Below are 24,302 nucleotides of genomic sequence, written 5' to 3'. Positions count from 1 at the left end.
TAGGGAGTTGGGATGAATAGGAGCCACCCCCAGCTGTCCCCAGAAGGCACCAGCCATCATCCCCTGGATCCCTCCAGGTCCCACTGTAAGAGGAAGGAAATATTTCTCCTTGTTGTTGGGATCCTGCTGCAGCGCCACCACCCCGCCCTGCCCCTGCCCCGCCCCCCATGTGAGCCCTCCATGGGGAAGCTCCCAGAAGCCCTTGGGCCTTGGGGACTCTATTCCCACAGGCCTCCTATGAAGGGTGAATGGCTGTGGGTTTTCTGCCTTGTGGGCTCTGACCGAGCCTGGGTCATGGAAGTGGAGCAGAAAGTGAGGGACGACTGGCCAGTTAGAACCTGCAGGGACTTCAGAGGGCCCTGGGCAAGCAGTACCCTTCCCACATGGGGAGGGGACAGCTGCCTCATCTTCACTTTTCCCCAAGACAACCAAGAATCTGAGGCCGTTTAGCCTTCAGGGGAAAAGTAGAGGGACAATGATAAACCTCCTTCACATCTGGGTAAGGGCATCAGTGTCAGAAGCCGTCAGATTCTTTGCTCTCAGTAGGGCAGGGAGGGGGCTCTCCAGCCAATATCCAAGATCCCAGGAACCCTGGTCAGTGACGAGGCCCATTGCTGTGCCGCTGCTCCCCAATGGGCGGTGTAGTGGTCTCACCTCAAGTGGACGTTGGCCCCTTCTGTAGATGTCCGAGGGAACAAGATGCCCCTAGGCGGTTTCTGGATCAGGAGTATTGAACAGGCCCACAGTGTTTCACCCCTTTGTGCCTTTGCCTGTGCTGTGCCTTCTAGAATACTCTTTCCCCACCCTTCGATACCTGGAGCATCCCTTTTCATCCTTCAGAACTCCACATGGATGTCACCACAGCCAGGAGGCTTTCTGAGCTCCCTGTTAGGAAGCTCTTCCTCTCGGCTAGAACCTGCTGGAACCCAGGGCCGTGCTGAGCCCACCGTGTGACGTTTAGCCTGTTATTTTGATGTCTGCCCCCTCCCCAGCCTCTGTGCTCCCTGAGGGTCGGGCTCAGGTCTGACTCTCCTATTTCCCGCAGTAGCCCAATGGGTGTGCCCAGTATGTGATTTGTCATAGTGAGTCTCATAGTTCAAGAAAAAAGTTCCAAGTAGCCCACATCTTGTATTTGCCTGCTACATTACCATTAAAGAACCATTCTAGTCCCATTTCCTCACCTGAACAAGCTCGGTGAGAAAGCGAAGGCTCTGCACCTGGCCTTCAGCTGCGTGGCCACTCATCACCACCCCATGCCACCCTAGCACCCCACCTTGCAGAGGAACGACTCAGCCTAGTTGCCAAGAAATAGGAACAGCACTTTCTGAAATTAAATCATGATTGCGTTTTTCACGGGAACATCATCCTGAACCCCAGCCTTGTTTCTTCTTCTAATTTTGGTTGGCAGGACTCAGAGGGTGGCTCCTGGCGGGCCTTGGAGGGGCCCTCTGGGGACAGCATCTGAGCAGGTCAGCAGCACTGGGGTGAACTCAGGGTAACCCTCCCCTCTCAGCACATAGCAAAGCGTGGGCACATGGCTCATGCGGTTAAGAATGTCCGGCCTGATGGAAATTGAACCCAGAGCTGAGCAGCTGCACTGGGCCTGTGCCAGGTGGGGACTTAGCCCTGTTTCTGAAGCTCACGGTCCAGAGGATGCTTAGTGATGCTTCATTACACGTAGGTTCAGCAGTGTGGCCTTCTCGAGAAGTAGTTACGAAGGGGCAGAAGCTCACACTCAAAGGCCAAGTTGTAAAGGGGCTGGGAGGTTCACAGTCAGCTGGGAAGCAGGCTCGGGCCCAACTGACCACAGCCCAGCAGGAATATGAGTCTGGGGCGCCAGCTCTGTGTCCCGTTAGCCAGAGCAGAGCCTGCAGGGGGCAGAAGTAGTAGTCACAGAGTGGGGTCCGGAGGGGTAAAGGAGGCTTTCTGCCAGGCCGGGAAAGAAAATATTACGAGTGGCCACATCTGGGCCATGACCGTGAGCAGGGGGGTGCTGAGCTTCTTACTCACACAGTTTTTCATAAGTGACACTCTGGGTCAGGGACCCACACCAGTTTATCTCCAAAGCCCACCCACCCAGTTGCCCTTCCTGAGCCTCTGTGGACAGTTCTCCAGTCGTGGTAGCCCCACGGGCAGGACCTGGTTGTTGGGTGAAGATCTGTGTGGGCGGCGGCCTCGTCACCCTGCTACCCTGGAAAGGGGAGCAGACACATCCCCTTCTCTCCTCAGCCTTGAGGGAGAAATGCGTGGGATTCACATAACTCCTGAGTGCCCCCTGTGGGCCCAGCAGGCCCTCCCCAGTCTCATCTCCCTGCTGGCTGCCCATCCCAGTGTCCCCTGCCAGCCAGGACTGCTCACCAGATCTGAAGTGGCCACAGCCTGTCAGCCTCTGTCCATCTGTCACACCTCAGACGGACATCACCTCATCTGGGATGCCCCCACCCCCACCACCACCAACACCACAAGCCCACAGCTGCTCCCAGGGCTCCTTCTCATAGTCCACCCAGCTGGGTCAACCCTGGGTGTCATCCTCCCTTCCAGACAGCCCTCTCCCCTGCCACACTCTCCCCACATCCTCACACCCAACACCGCTGGCCGCCACGCTGTTGCAAGTCCGTGGCATCTCACGGACTTTTGTACTGCAGTGCATTGGCAGATCCTCCTTGCTGGGCCAGGCCCCCTGCACAGACGGGGCACGGTCTCCCTCATAGTCCTGGTAGCCTGGGGTTTCCATGCCTCACGCCATACCCAGCATGTGAGAGCTACAGCAGATGAATTAGAGATAGAGTATGGGCTGTGAAGGAACGCAGGAGCAAATGAATGAATTGCTTAGTGTCTGGCAGAATTCCCTAGTGGGTGATTCTATAAGTCTGATCAAAGGCAGCCCAGCAATTCCCTGCTTCGATTACTGTTTGGGTAACTGTGAATTAGCTCGCCAATTAAGTGGAACCTACAGCTCTAGAAATGACTTTGGTTCTTAGACTGAGCCGGAACCACAGTGCGCACAGGCACAGATGCTCTGCCGGCCTGCGTGTGGGGACCCCAAGCCTGGGAACCGGGATTTGACTGGTGGTGTCGAGTTGTTTAACTCGTAGTTTAACGTGGAGAATGATCGACTTAACTACATATTACTATCTCATGCTTAGGGTATTAGTTTCCATAAAGTGAAAAAAATTCCAGTTTTATTCTTTTTTTTCTATAAATTTATCTTTGTGGTAAAGCAGAGGGCCTTGGTCTGAAGGACAGGCCTCCAGGATAGTGGTGGTGTGACAAGCACAGCCCACCCCTCCTTCTTCCCATTACTTTGCTCCTCACGACAACCACATGAGGTCGGTGTCATTACAGCTTCCCCGTCGTCATCATTTGTGTTATTCAGGTAGCACCCTGAGGCCCAGAGAGGTCATTTTGCCCAAGGGTTAGAGGCCCAGCTGCTGTATGAGCACTTGGGGTCACAGCCGTCAGTTCCTGGGCCACCATCCGGTCTGCGCAGAAGAGCTGAAGCTGTGCACACCAGGGCTCTTCTGGGTGACCTGTGCTCCCCATGGGTTACCCTTGATCCATCACGGCCCTTGCTCAAGGCAGAACCCACAGTGTTGCATGGTCATTCTGGGGGCGAGCCTGCCCTGAGGTGATGTGGGTGTAACCCCCACACCCCGGGCCAGCCTCCCCGTCCTGGCCTGTGAAAGCAGGTTCTGTCCGCAGGCCCAGGCAGCCGAGCCTGGTGGGAAAACTGCTGCTCCTGTGACTTTCACTTTCACTTCCCTGCCCCGTGTGCCCTTGGGACCTCCTTAAGTTACCCACCACATCTCCTCCTCTTCCTCTCGGCCACAGTCCCGGAGAGAAGGCGCTGAGAGCTGTTGGCAGGCGCTGGTGGTCATCTCCCTCTGCAGTGCTGGGCCCCTCGCTGGGCTGGCAGCCCGTGGGCTTGTTCCTCGCCAGCTGCTCCTCCAGGTCCCACAGGTAGGGCCTGAGCGAGGCAGACTGTTCCTGATACAGCCCCACACCTGAGCTGGGGAGGCTTCTCAGAGTTGCTGGCTCGTGCAGGACCAGGACTCAGCCCCTCCAAAACATGACCCCGACGGCCCTCAGGTGCTGTGATTCAGGTCAGCGCAGCTCACTCCCACTGAGCACTTTGCAACAGAGCAGAGTGCGGCTCCTGGTGGACGCTGAGGCACAAGTGGCCTCGCATGATCTCTCCATGGTCCAGCCAGGTCTTGGTCTAGGCCCTGGGTGCTTAGTGAGCAAAGCCTGGGGAGCTGTAACTAGAGATGATGGGGCATGTCAGAGGCAAAATGACCTTGGGAGGAAACAGGGCAAGCTGGTGGGGTGGGGTGAGAGGTCAGAGCACAGACTGGCTGGAGGGGAGGGGTGGGATGGGGGACGTGGAGGGAGGTGGGGGATGAGTCTGCACCAGGCAGGCCAGGAGCAGTGGAAGTCTGGGAGGAGAGCCCCGGGGAGACAGGAGCCCGGTCGTAGGAGACCTTGTACATAGTTGCTGAGAGTGTTTTGCCTTTCACTGTGAATGAGGCTTGCACCGCCAAGGAGAATGGTCCAACCCGCATTTCAGTAAGAGCTCACTGCTGCTTGGAGAATGGGCTCATGTGAACCAGGAGCAGGTTGGTGGAGACCCTTTAAGAGGTGCTTCTTGTCACCTAAGGAGGGGTGGTGGCTTATCCTAGAGGAGAGGAGCTGGTGAGAAGCTAGCTGCTGCTGTGTGTTGAGGAAGGCCAGCAGAGTTGCTGTGAGGGTGAGAGGCCAGGCCCACCAGGAAGGACGGCCAGGTGTGGGCCTGAACTACTAGAAGAATGGGAGTCCCTTACTGTCTGCCCCCTGCCCCCACCAGCCCTCAGATGCTGGGCACTGGTTGGTCCTACCGGTCCAGGCAGGATGCAGGAAGGCCTTTTCCAGGAACAGATTTTGTGCAGCCCTGGTGAGCAGGGCTGGGCAGTGGGCAAGCCCCACAGGAAACCAAACACAGCCAGGGTACATGATGGGGACAGAAGCAGCAGGGGTGCTAGCCAACAGAGAGGGAGGTTGCCCACCATGCCCACCTCAAAGGGCCAGATAAGACAGACACTGCACTGGGGGTCCCTCAGTGTACCAGCGAAGGCCCACAAGGGACACATTTTGGGCTGCAGGGTGGGGATTCGAACTCCTACAGCAGGGACTTGGGAAAGCCTGTGCGGGAGGACCTCGCAGCACAGCCAGAGTGGGAGGGAGTTGGCTCCGACTCCAGTTGAAGGGAGTCGCAAAGCAGAGCAAAGTGCCGGAGGGAGCACGGAGAGGGGCTGGTCAGAGGCATTAGAGCAGTGGAGACCGCCAGAGTGGGAATCAGGGACAGAGGCGCGTAGGGATGAATGGGGACTGGTGGAGACAGGTTAAAGGCAGGCACCGCAGGTCTGCAGATGTAGAGGCAGCAGCTCGGAGCCAAGGCCTCACATTTGGGGCATCATAGAAATAAAGACCCAGATCAGAAGGAGCTATTTTCTGCTGGAAATGCTCTGAGGCTTCTGTGAGCCCACTCTGGAGATCACATGGGGCTCCTCGCACCCACCCAAGCAAAGCAGTGGCGAGGGCCCCCGAGGCTGCTCCGCCTCATTCATCCGGTCCCGTGGGCAGGTTCCTGTCCAGCTGACCACTGTTCTGCTGACAGCTTGCTCATTTGGGGGCCTGGGAAAATGAATAAAAATAGACTCCAGAACTGTTTAAAATCAGTTGGCAAACTGCTGGCCAGATGGTTCTGGTTCCTGTGTGCAAGGGGTAACCTATTTTGAATGTGGAAAGGGCTATTTTAAAGTTTGAATCCAATTTTAAAATCTGCCTCCCCAATGCTGCCAGTCACATCAAGGAGAAGCTATGGCCATGCCCTTGGCGTCGGGGAAGGGCTGGCCCCTGTGTGTGCTGGGCAGCCTGTGCTGAGTGGGGAGTGCTCAAAGGCACATGCCCAGCCCAGCCCAGCCCAGCCCTGGGAGCTGCTCAGCCTCAAGGAGCCAGGTCAGTGGTAGATACACAGCATGGTAGCTTGGCTGATCCTGACCCAGAGAGACCCTTTATCTGAGCCCAGGACACTCATATCAGAGCTCCAGGAGTCCCTACTCTTGGTCTTAGAGGCCTGAGATAGCCGTGCTTCTTCTAGTTTGGCAGCCTCTGAGCCAGCCAACCTGGCCTTAGTCTCAGCCCCTCCCCTTCCCATCTTGAGGAGGTATGTAGTGAGGCTAGCCAGCTGCTCTTCGGTGGGAGGGGGAGGAGAGACCCTGTCAACCCTGATATGTCACCTGGTGTGAGCCTCTGGCCATGCAGAGGGGTCCAGGGAGACTATGACTCCATTATTTCTCCTATTCTCCCCCTTTAAGACCACAGGCCGGTGAGGGTGGGTCCACAGCAGTACCGGTGACGTGAGGATCAGTGTGGTGGGGTGGATGGTGGGTGGGGAGCTTCAGCCCCAGCAACACAGAGAGCAGCGGGTCTGGGGGCCGACCTACCAGGGAGCCCAGAAGCCAGACACGTGGCGGTCAAGCACCTGGCAAGTCCTAGGTGGCTGCAGGTAGAAACATGGCCCTTTCTCCCATACTCTCTGCGTCCAGGGTTACCGGAACTTGCTGTGTGCTGACGGCTGGAGACAGAGCCAGTCACCAAGCTGGCCCCTGTAGGACCGGCCTGGAACCCGCAGGCATTTGGCCCAGCTCCCACCTCCTCTGTGAGTCCCAGGGCGGCCCACCTCAATGTCTAGCCACTCTCTGGCACCTTCCTCATGTCCCTGTCTAGGAGGGCAGTGACGGTGCAGGAGACTGCCTGATGGTTTCTAACCAGCCACTGAAGGCCAGTCCCGGGCAGGGTCCTGGCTCTGCAGACCCCCCTTGAGACCCTTTCTGGGCCCCATGTAGGACAGGCAGGGGACTCAGGCCTGCTGACCCACACGCTGCTTGCCCTCCTACATTTGGAAAGCGATGAGGTCATTGTCAGGATTAGGATTAAGAACAGCAAACGCGATTAGAGTTTGTCCTCCTTCCTCCTGGGCACAGCTGGGCAAGGGTTTCCAGCCCAGAGATTCTCTCTCTGTGCCTGTCCCATGGGGACACCTATTTGGGTGACCAGCAGCAGGTCCCCTTGGAGCTCACACAGCTCACCCCCAGGTGGTTTCCCCTGGCTGGGCAGCCCTCACAGTACCTTTCACCCGGCCAGGAATGGGGGGAGTCCCCTGTGGGCAGAGGTCTGCCAGCCCCCCGTTCTGTTGCTGAGCAGGGTCTGCTCCTCATGGGAGCTGCCTTTCCATCCCGGGCTTTTTGGTTTTCATTCTGCTTTGTGCGGCTCAGTGGGCTCCCCACCCTCCCCGCAGAGGTAGAACCACACTGACTGCAGGTCCCCATGCCTCTTCATCTCGGGATCCTCTCAAAAGCTCTGAGGGTGAGAGAAAGGAGCAAAGCTGGGAATCCATCCTGAGGACAATCACCCCAGGTCACAGAACTGGGGACTCCGTAGGAGTCCTGGGGTTCAGACCTCCGTTCATCCCATGAGGACGCCAAGCCCCAGGAGGTTATGGGCCTGCCCAGGGTGGGCAGTGAGGCAGTGCCTGTGAGGGGCCCAGATGCTGGGCTCCTTGTTCCGCCTGTTTCCCAGCCTTTGCGTGATTTAGGAGTGAGTGTTGTGTGGGTAGGGGGCTTCCTGGTGCCCAAGGTACTCCTTCCACTCAGGGCTGAGCAATAGCTCTCTGAGAGTTGTGGCAGAGCCCGGGTCAGTCAGGCCTTCCCTGGGCTCCATGCAAGCTGCCCCCCGCCAGCCCCCTTGCTGGGCCCCAGGCCTAATCCAGCTTAGGGAGCATACAGCATACCGCCCAGCTCAGCATTCCAGGCAGAGGGGCCAAACCAGCTCCTGCTTCTCTGCTGCATGGCCAGGATGGGGCCCGAAGAAGGCCGGCAGCACCAGAGAAAACCCTGGGAGTTGGGGATGGACACCAGGTAGGTGCATTGGGTGGAGGGGGCAGACGGGCTCGCCACAGAGTGACCAGGGTAGCTCATCTGCTGCAGACAACCCATCCCCCCACCCCCCAGTGGCAGTGACAAAGGCCCCGGTCCAGCCCCTAAACATTGTGGTACAGCAGCCTCCACTCTGCCCCCACTTTTCAGGCAACTCTGACACTTCGTATGCCCAGCCACATGTGGCCAATATGAGGCCACAGCCGTCCCAGGGATTTGACTTTCTGTCTCCCTACTGATCCACACCAGCCTGTCCTGCAGTGGCAGCAAGGTGGAGGTCACACACAACCACGTTATCAGCCAGCAGCCCTGGCTATGTGGGCAACATCCCCAGAGGCAGGGACTCACAGTGGTGCGAAGCAGGCGTGGCTGAGGCAGGGCTAGGTCCCATTGCTTGAACAGGGTTCTTCTCCAACTTCCTTGCTAGTGAGCATCTCTAGGAGCCCAGCTGCAGTCCGAGTAGGCCATCAGATACCATACCACCTACGCCCTAGGAGACTTGCCTATGGGGTCCGTGAGGACTTGGATGCAGATCCTATACATACTGCTTTGTGGCCCTGGCCAGGTCCCTTGAACTCCCTGAGCCTCCAGTCCCTCCTCTGTCACGCTATTAAAACGGCTACCTCAGTGCTTAGGAGAATGCCCCCAGACAGCCCTGAGCCACAGTAGGTGCGTGGCATGAGGGAGGAGGGGCTGGCATCAGGATAAGCAAGGGTATTTGGGATTGAGCCAGAGAAGGGGAGGAAGACACAATGCTGGTGGGCCCTGTGTGAGGGTGTGGGGAGGGATGGGGCCCCAGGAGATGAGGCTGCAGAGGATTTGGGGCCAGGTCTGTGAGAGGCTGTCAGCTGTCCTGGGAAATACAGCAAACCAGCACTTTTCCCTTGGAAGAGAAAATGGTCATTTCTAAAGTATTTCAGGCTCATGAACATCAAAGGCAGGAGGCAGGAAGCCTAATTCATCTTTGCGCTAAGATCATCTTTCCTGCTTTGCTGTTAGGAAGCCCAGAGGCTGTATAGCACCTTCTGACATGAGTTTGTGGGAATTATTTACCATGATCTTTGGCTACAATTTTATGCTGTTGTTTGCGCCTCTTTTACAAGTCTTATTTTAAATGTCATGAATTACGTGAAAGCAAAGCAGCTATCCGTGTTAAAACTCACAGAGATGACTACGGGGAGTGATGGCGGCAGAAAGGACGGAGCAGCACCAAGGGAGGACAGGGGCAGAGGCGCCGGGCCTTGTGCAGCTTCCAGGCCAGGCTGGGGTGCGGCAGGTGACATGCCACTGGGCAGAGCACCCCCAGACCAGTAAGAACCTGGGAAACCATTAAGCAGCCATCACATGTCTCGCCCATAATAAGGCTCCATGTGTGATACCGGCTGGGCCTCTGCACCCTCATTCCAAGGCAGACAGGCAAAGGGGCCACACTTTGTGTGAACATGATCTGGCTCTGCGGGGGGAACATGGCTCTGGGGCCAGGCAGACCCAGAATCCTCTCTGCTTGCTCCTTATGGACCTGGAAGTCCCTTCTCCCTGGGCCTCAGTCTCAGGGGGGACAGGAGGACCCGACAAGAGACTTCCCTAAAGCAGTGGGCCCAGTGCCCGTGCCGGGACATGAGGGTGTGCCTCCTCCACCAGCGCCAGGCCTATTGGCAAGTTTCTGACATGCCCCGTACACCTGGCTCGGCCTGTCAGCTGTCCTGGGAAATATAGCAAACCAGCACTTTGCCACTGCCTGGGCCAGTGGCAAAGCCATCCAGAGCCCACATAGTGTTAGGACTCCTCCTTTGATCAGCAGATAGGTGGCAGGACCTGCGACTAACTTGACTGGGCCCTGGGGCTAAGCTTAGGGCTGTGGGAAAGCAAGGATGTGGGACACGGTTCTCACAGGAGTAGCAGTTTAGGAGGGCAGAGCTCTGGGTTCAGGCCCTGGGTTCTGGTCTGGGTCTGCTGACTCTTGCCTTAGAGCCTCAGTTTCACTGTCTGTGGAATGAGGTGGGGAAGTCCCTCCCCACCCATCTTCCAGGACTCCTGTAAGGGTCTGGAATGTTTCTCAGGCGCAGAGTGATTTTCTGCAAACCCCTGACCCCCCACCCCACTACTGCCTCTTACACGCCCTGGTGCAGACCCAGCAAAGAGGGGCCTTTCAGTCAGGCCGCTGGGGCAGGTGGTCAGTGTGTCTGCTGTCAAGGCCCCCGCCCTGAGGCCTGCAGTAGTGAAAGTGGGGTGGGAACTGGGGGCAAGGTAGAGGCCACTATAGGACCCAGGGTGGTGAAAGTTTGGCTCCAGGTCACAAGCCAGGGAGTGGTCAGGGCTGGAGCTGGCTTTCCCTGGGCCCACCCAGGCCCACCTTGGGGGTCACCAGATTGCATGGTAGTCAGTGAACGCAGCTCCACACCACCAAGAGAGCCCTACAGATCCATACTTCGCACGCTCAAAATAGCCTCAGACATGCGACTACCCTGGACGTAGGCCCTCCCATCCCCAGAGCCTGTTAAGTGCATAAGGAGATTTCTTTCCTTCCCCGAGGTCTCTCCCCCCAATCTGTGCCAGGACACCTGTCAGTATAAATCCCTGCCCCTTCTGGAGAAGCGGGTTACGGTGGCTTAGGTGTGGCCAGGCAGGAACCTGCATCCTGACCTTTTGGGGAGGATGGGAGGCCCCTGAACCTGAGGTGGAGTGAACGCTCCTTTCCAGAGCCTTGCAGGGAAGCCGGCAATAACTGAGCCTCGGTTTCCTCATCTGTTAAATGGGATGATCCCATTCCTCCTACCTCAAGGATGTTGCTAGGTGAGGTGAGACAGGGTGGCCATGAGTACAGGGTCTGTCAGACATTACTGTTTCGTCTCACAGACAGGACACAGCTCAGTGGGGGTGGAGTGACTTGTGCAGGAGCCCAGGCCTTCCCACTCCCAATCGCATGCCCTTTTCCACTACATTTACCGGTTTCCTTGGGCAGGGAGCCCCTGCCCTGCCCACTCCATTTGGTCACTGGGGTGAGATGAGATGATGGAGGGAAGGTGATCAGAGCAGGGCTTGTTAAAGGAGTGACATGCCTGGGGCCAGCTGAGCAGCCGGCCCTCCTGTGCCTCAGGCTGGGGACCCTTTCTGCTAAGCCAGCCCAGTGGGTCACCAGGCCTCAGCTCTCCATGATGGTAGGACAGCCAGCCAGCAAGCCCAGGCAGGTGCCCAACACAGAGCCATTCCCCTGAGGGAGACCAAGATACCACACCTTCACAGGGTGCTCACTTATCCAAGAAACATTCCTGGGCAGCTGCTGAGTTTGGGAGATTGTGTGGGACTAAGTATGACAGGCACAGTTGCTAGAGAAACTAACTTGCGGACATGAAATTTCAGGGGAGGCGAGTGTCTGCGGGGAGTGTCTGCAGGGCCCTGACTGAGCGGGGTCGGGAGCCTTCCTTGGAGAGAGGCCTGCGAGGTCTGAGGAGCAGCAGGGGGAAGAGGGCAGGTGAAGGCCTTAGCCCCGGGTGCCAAGTTGATGGTGGTGGTGGCCCCCAAAAGAGCAACTGAGGCGTCTCCACATCACCTCCCCGGTTCTTCCTGACTGCCCTTCAAGATCGTGCTGCTTTGTCCCCGTGTCACAGATGAGTGGCCGGGTGCCCCTCTCCCTCCAGGGGTCAGACAGAGTGTGATGTGTGTGGGGCCCAGTGGCTAGTGCAACAAGGCGTGGGAAGGGAGTGCTGGGGTGGCAGCCAGGGCCACTAATGCAGGTCGGGCCGAGGAAGCGTCCCTTCCTGCCACGCGAAGGAGTCCAGGAAGGGCAAACCCAGAGGCCTCTGGCGGGGACATTGCTGCCTTCCAGGGATGGCTGAGGCCTTGGTCCTCCTCTCTACTGTGATGACAGGGACAGAATGACCAATCTCTGCTTCATAAGAGTGTGGTGGAACCACCTGTGGACCTGGAAAGCTAAAAAGAATCTAGATGTCATAGTAGTCCACAAGTTTGAAGAAGGAACCTTAAAAGCAAAGTTATGTGATAAAGGCTTTGAGGTAACTTAATAGAAAGTCCCAGTCCCTCTGTCAAACAAGACTCATTACCTCAAGCCAGGCAATACAGCAGACTGTGGCTTTCCTGAATTCTTCTGTGCCAAAGCCAGGGACTGACCTAAGCTGCCAGGGGTATCTTGGGTCCCACTGGGGTCTGGGGTTGTGACAGACCTCAGGTTCAGCACACAGGATATGGCAGCTGTGAGGAAAAGCCAGCATCCCCAGCTGCTGCTGATGAGGCAGCCTTGGCCAGCGACACCCCAGGTTTGGTGCTCTCAAGTGGCATTGGAACCGTCGAACACTGACCACAGCAGTCCCTGGGCTGTTGTGAGCAAGCCAGGGTCCCCATGTTCACACAGAAGCCAGAGAGGACAACAGAGGTTGTCCTCTGACCACCTGGTGAACGGAGAGAAAGGAGAGACCAGCACCCCAGGGTTTACTCACTGCTCTGCAGGGTGTGGAAGGTAGGGGCACATAGGCCCCCACCCCGCCCCAGGCCCAGTGCTCACAGGCCGCTGCTCCCTCCCCAGGCCTGCAGGGACTTCCTGGAACTAGCGGAGACACACAGCCGGAAATGGCAGCGTGCGCTGCAGTATGAGCAAGAGCAGCGCGTCCACCTGGAGGAGACCATTGAGCAGCTGGCCAAGCAGCACAACAGCCTCGAGCGGGCCTTCCGCAGCGCCCCAGGCCGGGCCGCCAACCCCACCAAGAGCTTCAGCGAGGGTGAGTGGGGCCACCTGGCCTCTGTCCATCTGACTGGTGCTCTGTCCACTCCACCCTCAGCCTCCCCCTCGTCCAGCTGGCTCTGCTTACATGGTCCCCAATACATGCGCCCTTTAACGTGCCCACACTGGGGCTTGTCTTGGCCAACCCTGGCCAGCCTGTCCGCGGCTTCGTATTTCCCAGGCCTGCCACCAACTGGCAACAGTCTCCCTGTAAACAAGTTCAGTGAGCCCAGCTGTCCCCAGAGCTGCCAGGTGGCCACTTCGGGCTAGGGGTCATGGGTACCCCGGGAAGGAGTCTGTCAGAAAGGGCACCTGGGCCACAAACAGACTGACCGGCTTTGGGAAGGAAAGAGGACTCTGAGACAGAGCACTGACAGGAAAGCAAGTTCCAGAACAGCAAGTGAGGGCAGCTGCAACCAGGTTAACCAGGACGAGGTGACCAAAGTAGGGAGGAGCTGGGAGGTGAAGCGGGGACGTCAGAGGGCGGGGGGGTGGCGCCCCTTGGGCTCTGGACTTCCCCTCGTGGGGTGAGACAAGACTTTGTGGGGTTGTAAACTGAAGCAGCGGCTCTGTGCATGTCCCTAGGAAGCCTCTTGACTCCCAAAGGAGAGGACAGTGAGGAAGATGAGGATACCGAGTACTTCGACGCCATGGAAGATTCCACATCCTTCATCACTGTGATCACGGAAGCCAAGGAAGACAGGTGGGCTCTCCGGGCAGGGCAGCCGCCCCAGAAAGACCCTTTCCTGGGGCAGCCATACCCACCTTGTTCTTTTCATACTCCATCTGTTCCTCTCTGTACATAGGGTTTTCTGTTAAGTCTCGCTCCAGGGGGCATTTTTGTTTAGATTCGCTCTGTTCTTCCTTAAATCAAAAATGCCCAAATAGAGTTCGTATCAGCATTTCATTTTAAATGGAGATGGAGAACAGTTCCAGCCTAGGGAGGCAGGGGTAGGGGCTGGGGCTCGCTTAGAGTTGCACAAGGTCCCCCTCCAGCATGTCAGCAATTGAGACTAGAAGAGAGATGGAGGAAGTATCTTTTTTTTTTTTTTCTAGTTCTGAGCTTTCGTTTCATTTTTCATAAAAGCCTGCTCTTTCAGGATGTTTCTAAATACACATTAAAACACGCAGTAGCAACTGGGACACTGACTAGCACTGAGAGCCACGTTGTCAGACTCCCTGCGAGCTTTAGGAAGTGCCCGTGGGGGTGGACCCTGCTGGAGCACAACATGTCAGAGAGAAGGCATAAATTAGCCAGGTGGGCAGGCTGGGCTCAACCTGTGTCTGGGCTGAGGTCAGAGGCGAACACGCCAGGGATGAAATGTCAATGTAATGTAATCGAGAGTTCTGTCCTTATTAGGGTCTTTATTCTCAAATTGCTCAAGGTCCTAATGAGAGAAGGTCTGTCGAGTACGGTAGGGCTGCGGAACACAAGGGTGGCGATGAGCTCCACGGTTGTCTGGGGCTCCTGCTGCATCCTGGGGACAGTGACAACTAACCATAGCCCGTGCTGCCCACTGCCACCTTTAAGCCATGGGGCGTGTCGGAGTTGCAGAACCTCCTGCGCTTGCCCATGACTGGATGTGGAACTGCAAGTTGGCACTGGTCTTATTCTCCACCTCTGTTCTGCTGCCTGCCACAGCCCACCTGTCTTCCATGGGCCCCTGAAGCCCAGTCCAGGAGGAGGCGGCCAGTGAAAGACCCTGGCCTTGCTTTACCACGTCCCTGTCCTGGTTTCTTCCAAGGAAAGGGCTGTTTGGATCCCTTCTACCCGTCAGAAATGTTCCAGTCCTCTCAGCAGTATATTTCCAGCTCAGAATCATTTTCCATTTCCCAATAATATTTTTAAATTGCTTCTGTTGCTCTCAAAATGAGCATAGCTTGGCCATTCTGAACTTCCACTTTATCGCCCAGCAGTGCCATTCTCTGGGCTCTGCAGCCAGGAGGGTCCTGGTCAGGCTGCCCTCCGATTCCTCTCCCACCCCTCCTGTACCTGGAGCCCCCAGGGACCCAAGCCTAGCTTCCTTCATGCCCCCTCCCCAGCAATCTTCTAGACCTTAGCCCCAAGCCCTTCTGGTCCCACCCAACCAGTAAGCAGGTGACTCTCCTGCTTAATACTTCTTTGGCTAACATGGCTCCTGGCACAGCCCCGAGACCCACACAGCTGACCCACCCCTGTGTTGCAGCTACACTGGGCAGCGGCAGGGGCAGGTCCTCTGCCTGTGTCCCCTCATGTGCAGCGCCCTCTCACTTACCCCGATGACCTGGGTAACTGCTTCCCATCCTTTGAGGTCCTGCCTGGCAAGTATTCGTCCTCCACCCCAGCTGGCCTAGGTCACCCCTCCTTGGGGTTCCCTCTGCACCAGCCATAGTGCCCCTGCTACTCTAAAACCACCGTCTTCCCACAAGTATTCTTGGGCACAGGGATGCATCTGACCCACATCCTGCCCTTCTGGAACCCAACTAGTGCAGGAGTCAGACCAGCAGACAGTGAGGACACAGTGGGGTCTGTGGCAGAGGGGCCCATGGGGCTCCAGGAGGCCCTCCCGGAGGAGGTGCCCACTCCCAGCCTCCTCTGGTCCTGGGTCAGCCAGTCCCCAGGAGGGGACTGTGTGCAGGGACCTCACGTGAAGGCTTTGCTGAGCAGCTGCTCCCACAAGGCATCAGTGGGTGGGAGCCCCTCCTGATCTCTGCCCCAGATCCCACAGCCCCACCTAAACTAGAGACACCCTACTGGAGAGGCCGCCTTGGGCAGGCTGCCCCTTGGACCTCACCGAGGGGTTTGGATAGAAGGTGGCCAGGTCTTGCAGAGACCTTGAGATTTGTAAATAACTTGACTCTTTGTTTCTTGCAGAAAAGCTGAGGGTGGAACAACAGGCCCAGTGGACTGGACCTCATCAGACAATGTGAGTAGGGGAAGACTCTGAGGGTGGCCGAGGGGGAAGGCTGGCACTTTGAGCTTGGGGGGACCCCAGTGTGGGCCCAGTGCCCTGGCTGCCTTTGGGTCCCTGGTCTGCCTTCATCTGACAGTTTAGGCGGAGCCTGCCTACCCCTCCTGTCAGCAGTGTCCAAGTGGCCAGCTGGTCCTCAGACTGCCCGGGGCAAGGTGTGGAGGGCCAAGGGAGGCTCTGGCCTCTGCTGATGCGCACACTCTGCTTCTCTGGCAGGTGCTGGATGGTGCCTCACTTGTGCCCAAGGACCCTCCCAAAGTCAAGAGGCGAGTCCGCATCCCCGACAAGCCCAACTACAGCCTTAATCTCTGGAGCATCATGAAGAACTGCATCGGCCGGGAGCTCTCCAAGATCCCCATGCCAGTAGGTGCTCTGGAAGGATGGCCTCACTGGGTCCCCTGGGGCTGTTTCCTTGTGCGTGGACTAGAATTAATGGCTCGTGTGAAGCTCAGGCAGCCCCCCCTAGGTGTCATTTTCTTAATGACATCTGGGAAGCGTGTAATGAATTATTGAATCGTGTCCCAAGAGCAGAGGCCTCAGGCCCTGAGGGAAAGAACCAGGGAGGAGTTCTGCATTGGTCAGAGACGTGGGGAGCCTCAAAGCACCGCTGCATCCGACAGGGCCTCACCATATCCTGCCGTCTGGCCTCGTAGATGGGGTATGGCAGGATTGGGGGGTAGGTGGACAGGCAGGTCCTCCTCTGTGCTGGGAGCTGTCCCTGGTGCCCACCTCAACAAAGTCACGCAGCAGACTGATGATGGCAGGGCAGGCAGCCTCATGCTGTCAGACTATAATGGCACCTCCGCCAAGAAAGAGCTTAGGGGCTCCCGGCCAGACTCAGTTTTACTGTGTGACCCGAGATGAGTACCTTCACATCTCTGGCCTGTGTGTCCATATCTGCAAAGAGGGGAGAATAAAAGCATCCACTTCAGAGTGTCTGGGACGATGAAATGAGAGCACACAGGAAAACCCTGCCTGATGGCCGGCCCAGGGTTGCAACCCAGCACCACAGGGGGCGGGTGACTCTGCCCTATGTGAGGCTGCGATGGGGGCCCCTGCACAGGAGCACTTGACAGAATGCTTGCATAGTAGCTCAGAATATGAGAAAGACCCACGTTTTCCATCATTCATTCAGTAGCTGATTCTTGCGATTCAGTGTCAAACAAGTCAGAACCCCTGACCTTCCTGGCGTTTACATCCTGGGAGGGGAGACTGGCAGCAAACGTAATGCAAGAGTCAAGACACAGCAGGTCAGGAAGCGGTGAGGGCTGTGGAGAAAACTGAGGCAGGAGAAGCCGGGCAGACGAGCAAGTAGGGCTGTGGTGTTAGGAGTCGCCGGAGGAACCTCCCCGAAGGTGTCGTTTGAGCAGCAGTGTTCCTGAACAGCTGAGAAAAGCAAGGGTGCTGTGCTGACCTCATGTCTGTGCTGGGAGCAACCCTCTCAGCTGGACACCCCGGCCTGACCACCAGCCTGCCCTCAGGTCAACTTCAACGAGCCCCTGTCCATGCTCCAGCGGCTGACAGAGGACCTGGAGTACCACCACCTGCTGGACAAGGCGGTGCACTGCACCAGCTCCGTGGAGCAGATGTGCCTGGTGGCCGCCTTCTCTGTGTCCTCCTACTCCACCACTGTGCACCGCATCGCCAAGCCCTTCAACCCCATGCTGGGGGAGACCTTCGAGCTGGACCGCCTCGAAGACATGGGCCTGCGCTCCCTCTGCGAGCAGGTGAGGCCCTTGACTCACACTCTAGCCCAGCTGCTCCTGCCAGGCCTGGAGGCTGGAATGAGACAAATGGGAAGCAGTCCCTGACCCTGACATGCCCATTCCCAAAGAGCCATCAATCTGGGGTCCAATCAAGCATCTTGGCCTCTTGTGGCAGAGACAGGCCCAGGCCCAGGGGTGCATTGTCCTAGCAGGCCTCCTGGACATGGTGAGGACCACAGTGAGAGAACAGCTTGATGAGGACAGTGTGAGGTGAAGGGGGGGACTCCTGTCCCAGCCAGGAACCATGAAGCAGTAGTCAGAGGACCTTTGCAGGGTGCTGTTGGGGAGTCCAGGTGGGCTGGAGCATGGGGTCACCACTGAGCTGGCAGAGAGGAACCTGTGCTCCAAGGGCCCCCGTCAGTGACAGTGGAGGCCTAGAGTATGAGGCTCCAGAGGTCCTGCCCTGGGACATGTAGTCAACTTGCCTCCATGCCTTCCCAGCAAAGACACACAGTATCCCTCAGCACTGGCATCTTAACCTGAGCTATGGTGTCCTTGTGTGAAGAGGGCTGATTCTCTTGGCGCCTCACTGGGTGCTGGGAGGGCCCAGGCAGGTATGCGAGAAGGTGCCCAGAACAGAGCTTCCATTTCACACACCTCCTGTGTGCCTGGGGTTGAGCTCAGAAAGCAGATGGTTCACAATCCAGTGGTGAATTTAAAAGACATGCTCTGCCACTATGTGGACCTGTAGGAGGCAGCTGTGGTGGCCAGATCAGGGGAGGTCAGAGCCTGAGCTGTGGAGAAGGCGGAGCCTGGGGATCTACCAATGCTCTGGATGTGAAGAGAGAGAAGGAGGTAGGGGAAGGCAGCGAGGGTGACCCTAGGTTCTTGGCCTCAACTACTGAATGAATGCATTTCTTCATTCAACAGAGTTGGATGAAGAGCCCATGATGTGCCAGATGCTATTCAGGTGTTGAGGGCACAGCCAGCTGAGAAATGTCTGTTCTTATGGCCCGGGGGGCAGGGGCTGGTACTGCGTATGTTGGATGGGTCTGGTCCTTTTAGAAAGGAGCTGGTCAAGGAGCAACTTGGCTGATGCAGAGAGAGCGAGGGAAGGCAGAGAGGAAGCTAGGTGGGCAGCTGGGGGACCCTGGCAGATGGAGGAGGCATGACACCCTGACTTGTTTAAAGGGGCTGCCGTGGAGAGTGGAGTGCGGGGCATAAGGGTGGAGCAGGGAGGCCTTTGCACCATGTACTGTGGCCTAGGGAAGTGGGGGTAGGGAAGAGGCTGATTCTATATACATTTTGAAGAAAGAACAGCCAGGATTTGCTTATGATTAGATTAGGAATGTGAGAAAAAGGGGCCAGCGCTGACCCCATAGCATTTGGTGTGAGCAGCTAGAAAGACCAAATCAACTTCCTGAGAGAGAAGCAATAACACAGAGCCCCAGGGCCAGCCCTGGGGGTCACACGTCCCTGAGTTTGCCAGCTGGGTAAGCTCTAGTGAGTGTGTAGGGGCCCTGGTGTATGCAACGGGCAGGCTCAGGGACATTCACCCTTTGCACAGGAGTGGGTGGCAGGTTTGGCTTGTGCTTCTAAGATGTAGGAAGAAAGTGGGGCTGCCACTTACAGAGATGGGAGATGAGAGATGCAGGCAAGGGCATCAGGAGCTCCGATCAGTCAGTCTGAGAAGCGATCTGGGTGGAGGCGTCCAGTGGGCAGCTGGAAGGTACAGCTACAGTTCTGAGGCAGGGGCATGACTGCTGCCATGAGATGGCGATGAGGTACCCTGGAGAGTGAGGGGGCTGGGGAGAAGCTGAGCCCTAGGACCCTGAGTCCAAAGGAGTCACAGAAATGAGGGAGAACAGGCAAGGGAAAGTTGATGGTGGCGTCCTGACAGACAGTGATCAGGGGTACACAATGCTGTGAGAAGAAGGGGTGGAGGTGCTAGGGGACCCAGTGTGGGTGGGCCCAGAGCAGGTCACCTACCTGGAGTCCCCCATTGGAGCCAGGCTGGCCAGAAGGCAGGGCCCAACTCTGTCCCTTGGTTAAAATGGCTTCCTCAGTCTGAGCCTCTTTTGTGTAACACGGCACAGTAGACATGCCCCTTTGCTGGCAAGTGGGGAGGTTAACTAGAAAGTAGGCATGGAAGCCCTCGGTAGAGAGTAACACCCACTTTATCAGCCCTCGGCACAGCCTGTCACAGGTACCGTGACATCCTGAAGACATAGGCTCTGTCATCATCTCCATTTCACAGCCCAAGAGTCAGACATAGAGACACCTCAGTCCTCGTCTTACGACGACCACAGCAGGTTGGGGCAGGCCTAGGACAGACGCCCAGGCTGTACTCACTGCCATGCCTTTGCCGTTCTGCCTGGAGCACTGTCATGGGTCTGTGGCCCCCAGAGCAGGAGCTAGGCCTGCTGTCGGGGCCACAGAGCTGTTCATAGTGGGCACAGGGCAGGCTGTTCCCCCGGCTGGCCTGGGCCCATGTCCAGCAGATGTTCATGTCCTGTGGGTCTGGTCTCAGGTGAGCCACCACCCTCCATCAGCCGCACACTACGTGTTCTCCAAGAACGGCTGGAGCCTCTGGCAGGAGATCACCATCTCCAGCAAGTTCCGGGGGAAATATCTCTCCATCATGCCGCTAGGTGAGTTGAGACCACGTGTTCTCCCAGGGCAGAAAGACATTCTGGATAAGAGGAATGGTTTTGCCAACCCAGAAGCCAGCTTGGGGCCTCAGGGGTGACGTTAGTCTCCCTGTAGGTATGTTCTCAGCCCTATCACCACAGTCTTCCTAAACACCTCCCTGGCCAGTGTGTCCCTTCCCCAGACTGCATGAATCCTACTTCCAGTTCTCAGGACCTTGGGACTGTGGGCTGGCAGGCTGGGGTCCAGCATGGTGGATCATGACCCATCTGACACTACATCTGGCCTCCAGGTGCCATCCACTTAGAATTCCAGGACAGCGGGAATCACTACGTATGGAGGAAAAGCACCTCTACTGTGCATAACATCATTGTGGGCAAGCTCTGGATCGACCAGGTCAGGGGGTGCCCTCGGGGCGGGGGCACATAGCCCGGAGACCGACCACTGAACACCACCCTCCCTTACCAGACAGGGGACATTGAGATTGTGAACCATAAGACCAAGGACCGGTGCCAGCTGAAGTTCTTGCCCTACAGCTACTTCTCCAAAGAGGTAGCCCGAAAGGTAAGCAAGGCGCCACCTCTCAGAGCCTTGGGGGACCCAGAGTGGGCCTGTGCCTATGCTGGTCCTGCCAATGTCCACAGGTGACAGGTGTGGTGAGTGACGGCCAGGGCAAGGCGCACTACGTGCTGTCGGGCTCCTGGGACGAACAGATGGAGTGCGCCAAGATCGTGCAGAGCAGCCCCAGCAGCCCCAGCCTGGACGGGAAGCAGAAGACGGTGTACCAGACGCTGCCGGCCAAGCTGCTGTGGAAGAAGTACCCACTGCCGTGAGTGGGGCTGCGAGGGGCCTCTGAGGGTGGCGGGGCAGGGAAAAGACTGGGCAAGGAGAAGGAGGCAAGCGGGCACTGGACAGGCAGCGGACCCTGCTCAGCCAGGCATCCAGCTGTAACGGGGTGACATTATCTGATATTAGCAAGTCCTGTTCCGAGATTTCAAACAGGCTGACAGGACAGAGTCCCCATAGTCCAAGGAATGGAAACCAAGAAACAGAAAATTTTAAAAAGTGGCACAACAAACTATAAAGACAGCAAAACAGAAATTCTACAAAGGAAAAATAAAATAATTGAAATTGAGAACTCCATGGGAAGGTTTAATGGAATCCACTGAGTAAACATAGGTCAGAAGAAATAACCAAACACTTCAGGTAAAGAGACAAAACCTGAAAGGAAAAGCTAGAGAGGGCTTACCACCTAGTAACCCAGAGTGAGTCCCTGAAGCAATGTCCCCAGCAGTCCTGGGTGCCCGTGAGAGTGCAGAACCTCGGGCAAGTCCCCAGGGCATCTCTGGCACATCCAAGTTGAGAGTGGGATCTAGTCTGGAAGGAGAGAGACCATATCTGAAGAGAAAACAGCAGAGAATGTTCTACATCTAAATTTATACAGTGAAACTGTTGACGCTAAACCTAAAAGATAATATTAAGCAGCCAGATTTTTAAAAGACATTACTTCCCAAGGAATAGCAGACTGACAGCTGTCACCTCATCGGTAAAAAGGGGAGCCCGAAGACAGTCAGATGTGACCTTCCATGTGAGGACTTACTGCCAGCCTAGAATTATACACCCATCAAGAACATCTTTACAGAGTGAAGTTAAAATAGACATTTTCAGACAAACAAAAACTCAATTTTCCATCAGCAGACGTGTACTAAAGGATATACCTCCAACAGAAGGAAACTGATCTCAGATGGAAGATTTAAAATGAATGAATGAATAACAGAAACTTATGTGAAGCTAAGTGAACAGTGAATAATCATAAAGAATAATGTGGGGTTTAAAATCTAAGCATGAAATACAACTGTGTGATCACGTAAGTCAGAAAAGGGTTAAATGGAAAGAAACTTTTTTAAAGCCTTCATGCTACCCAAGAAAAGGGTGAAGATGTGCGTTAATTTTTGAGTGTATAAAGTATACATATTGTAATTCCTAGAGTAACCACTAAAATAATATTTTTAATTGGAATCCCAGTAGGAAAAGAAAGAAATAAAAGTGGAGAGGAGAAATCGTTAAAGAAATAATGGAGAGGAACTTCCCAAAATAAAAAGATAAAGAAAGACCTCAGGCTGAAAGGGCCAGTAGAGCTCCAGAGACAAGAGAGAAAGAAAAACTTCTGCCTAGACCACACTATAGTGAAAATTAAGAATACCACAGAGAAAAATTCTAATAGCTTCCAGAGAGGACTAAATAATGTCAGTCAAGGATGAAGAATCAGATTGACATCAGATTTTTCAACAGCCAGTGCTGGAGTAGAATTTTCAAAGCAATCAAGAAAATGAAATTACAAGGTAAAATTTCCTATCCAGCCAAGCTATCATTCAAATACGAGGGCATAATGAAAACGTCCTCAAGGAACAGCCTCACAAAAACCCGCAATGAAAATGATACTGGGCACAGTACTTTAAAAGGGAGAGAAAAAAAATCCAGAAGGTGCTGTAATACATACCAAAGAAAAAGAGGAAATATTCCCATAACACAGAATTAAAAGAGTAGATGAGGTTAACATGACAGGAATTGGGGAGACAGAGGACACCAGCAGATGTGACAGAATGCTCAGTTCTTAGTAAAAGGAAAAAACAGATAAAAGATTTTTTAAAAATAGTAAAAAGGGATTTAAGAGAAAAAGGAGGACAAAAACAATAAATTAGCACAGTAGAAATAGGCCCAAGAATAATAACTATAAATAGATGAAACTCACCAGTTAAAAAGCGAAATACTGACAGGATTTTTTTTAAATCCAGATACATGCACCTTTTAAGAGATATCCTGAACATGAAAATGTGCAATGGCTGAAAGTAAAAGATAAACATGTCATGAAAATACTAACCAAAAAAGCTGTAATAGAGACTTTAAGACAAAAGCATTATTAGAGATGGAAGAGTTACTACATGATAAAAGGTTGAGTTCTTCAAGAAGATATAATAGTTTCAAACATTATGCATGTGATGAAAATCTACAAATATACAAAGTACATATTGGTAGTAATGGAAGAAACTGATAAATCCATTGCTACAGTGGGAGTTTGAGAGACTTCAATACACCCCTGTCATATCTTAATAGGTGAACTGTGGGAAAAAAACAGCAATGACATGAAGGAGATTGAAACAATACAGGAAATATGCAAACATGATTGCAACAATCAGAGAACATACTTTTTATTCTAGTATACATGGAATGTATGCAAAAATCAATCAGTCATGCACTAAACCCTAAAGAAAGCCTCAACAAATTTACAGAGGGAAGCTAGCATACAGACCATGATCTATGATAAGACAAATTAGAAGGTATGACAAAGATGACAAAAAGTCCCCACATATTTGTGAAAATTTTTAAGTTGCTAAACAAATCATGGGTAATAAATTAGAATGGAAAAAATTTTAAATACCTAGAATGAGAATGAAAAAATAACAAACCGGCTAGATGTAACAAAGAGTGCTTTGAAGGAAATGCATTGCCTTAAATAGGTATATATAAGCTCATTGATTTTGAGAGTTTTTTTCTTTTCCATGTTTCCATTCTAAGAAATTACAGAAAGTTCAACATATAAACCCAATGAAAGAAAAAAAGAGCAGAGATTAATAATATAGGAAAAAGTAAAAGAAGTTTCAAAAGCTGATTTTTCAAGGAAAAAAACTGGCTAAACTACTGATAAGACCGATCAAGAGAAAATATAGAAATAACTATTAATGAAAAAAGTTTCATATAACATGTAAAGTGTAAACAGATAATTAAAATCTGGATAGAAAGGGCATTCTTAAAAATGTATAACTTAAAAGAACTGAGTCTAGAAAAAATGAAAGGCATGAATAGTCCTATAATTTAAGAAACAGAAGCAATGTAAAAATTTCCACAAGGAAAACACAAAGCCCAGATAATTTTATAGATGAATGCTACAAAATTCTCGAGAAATATATTATTCCAATTTTACATAAAATCTTATAAATCACAGAAAAAGAAATAGTATTCTGTCTTATACTGTGAGGCCAGGAAAACCCTGATACCAAACCAGGCAAAAAGAGTAGTAGATATAAATAAAAGTTCTACCTGTTTTCACACAAATATACAAGCAAAATTCCAAAACAAGATGTCAAAAAATCTAACAGTGTATAAAAAAGATAACACTCTTCTATCATGTTTAGTTTATCTTAGGTAAACAAGGATGATTTAGAAAAAACAAAAATTAATTCATCATAATAATAGACCTCCATAGACTCAGAAAAAGCATCTTAGGTGC

At 54.1% G+C, this 24,302-nt stretch overlaps 1 protein-coding gene across 6 annotated transcripts in view; it reads left to right on the top strand.

Annotated features, from left to right (window-relative positions):
- OSBP2 (oxysterol binding protein 2) overlaps positions 1-24,302 on the top strand; it is a 159,448-nt gene that overhangs the window by 131,215 nt on the left and 3,931 nt on the right. For all 6 annotated transcript variants that reach the window (XM_036221035.1, XM_036221034.1, XM_036221038.1 and 3 more), the window contains 9 exons: positions 12,514-12,706; positions 13,294-13,411; positions 15,563-15,614; positions 15,876-16,022; positions 17,141-17,386; positions 19,896-20,016; positions 20,307-20,410; positions 20,483-20,578; positions 20,659-20,843. In XM_036221035.1, coding sequence (XP_036076928.1) covers positions 12,514-12,706; positions 13,294-13,411; positions 15,563-15,614; positions 15,876-16,022; positions 17,141-17,386; positions 19,896-20,016; positions 20,307-20,410; positions 20,483-20,578; positions 20,659-20,843 — 1,262 coding nt within the window. The remainder of the gene's footprint in view (positions 1-12,513; positions 12,707-13,293; positions 13,412-15,562; positions 15,615-15,875; positions 16,023-17,140; positions 17,387-19,895; positions 20,017-20,306; positions 20,411-20,482; positions 20,579-20,658; positions 20,844-24,302) is intronic.

Source organism: Rousettus aegyptiacus, unplaced genomic scaffold (assembly GCF_014176215.1).
Source record: "Rousettus aegyptiacus isolate mRouAeg1 unplaced genomic scaffold, mRouAeg1.p scaffold_m13_p_5, whole genome shotgun sequence".
Taxonomy (NCBI): domain Eukaryota; kingdom Metazoa; phylum Chordata; class Mammalia; order Chiroptera; family Pteropodidae; genus Rousettus; species Rousettus aegyptiacus.
This window is presented reverse-complemented; position numbering and strand designations above follow the sequence as displayed.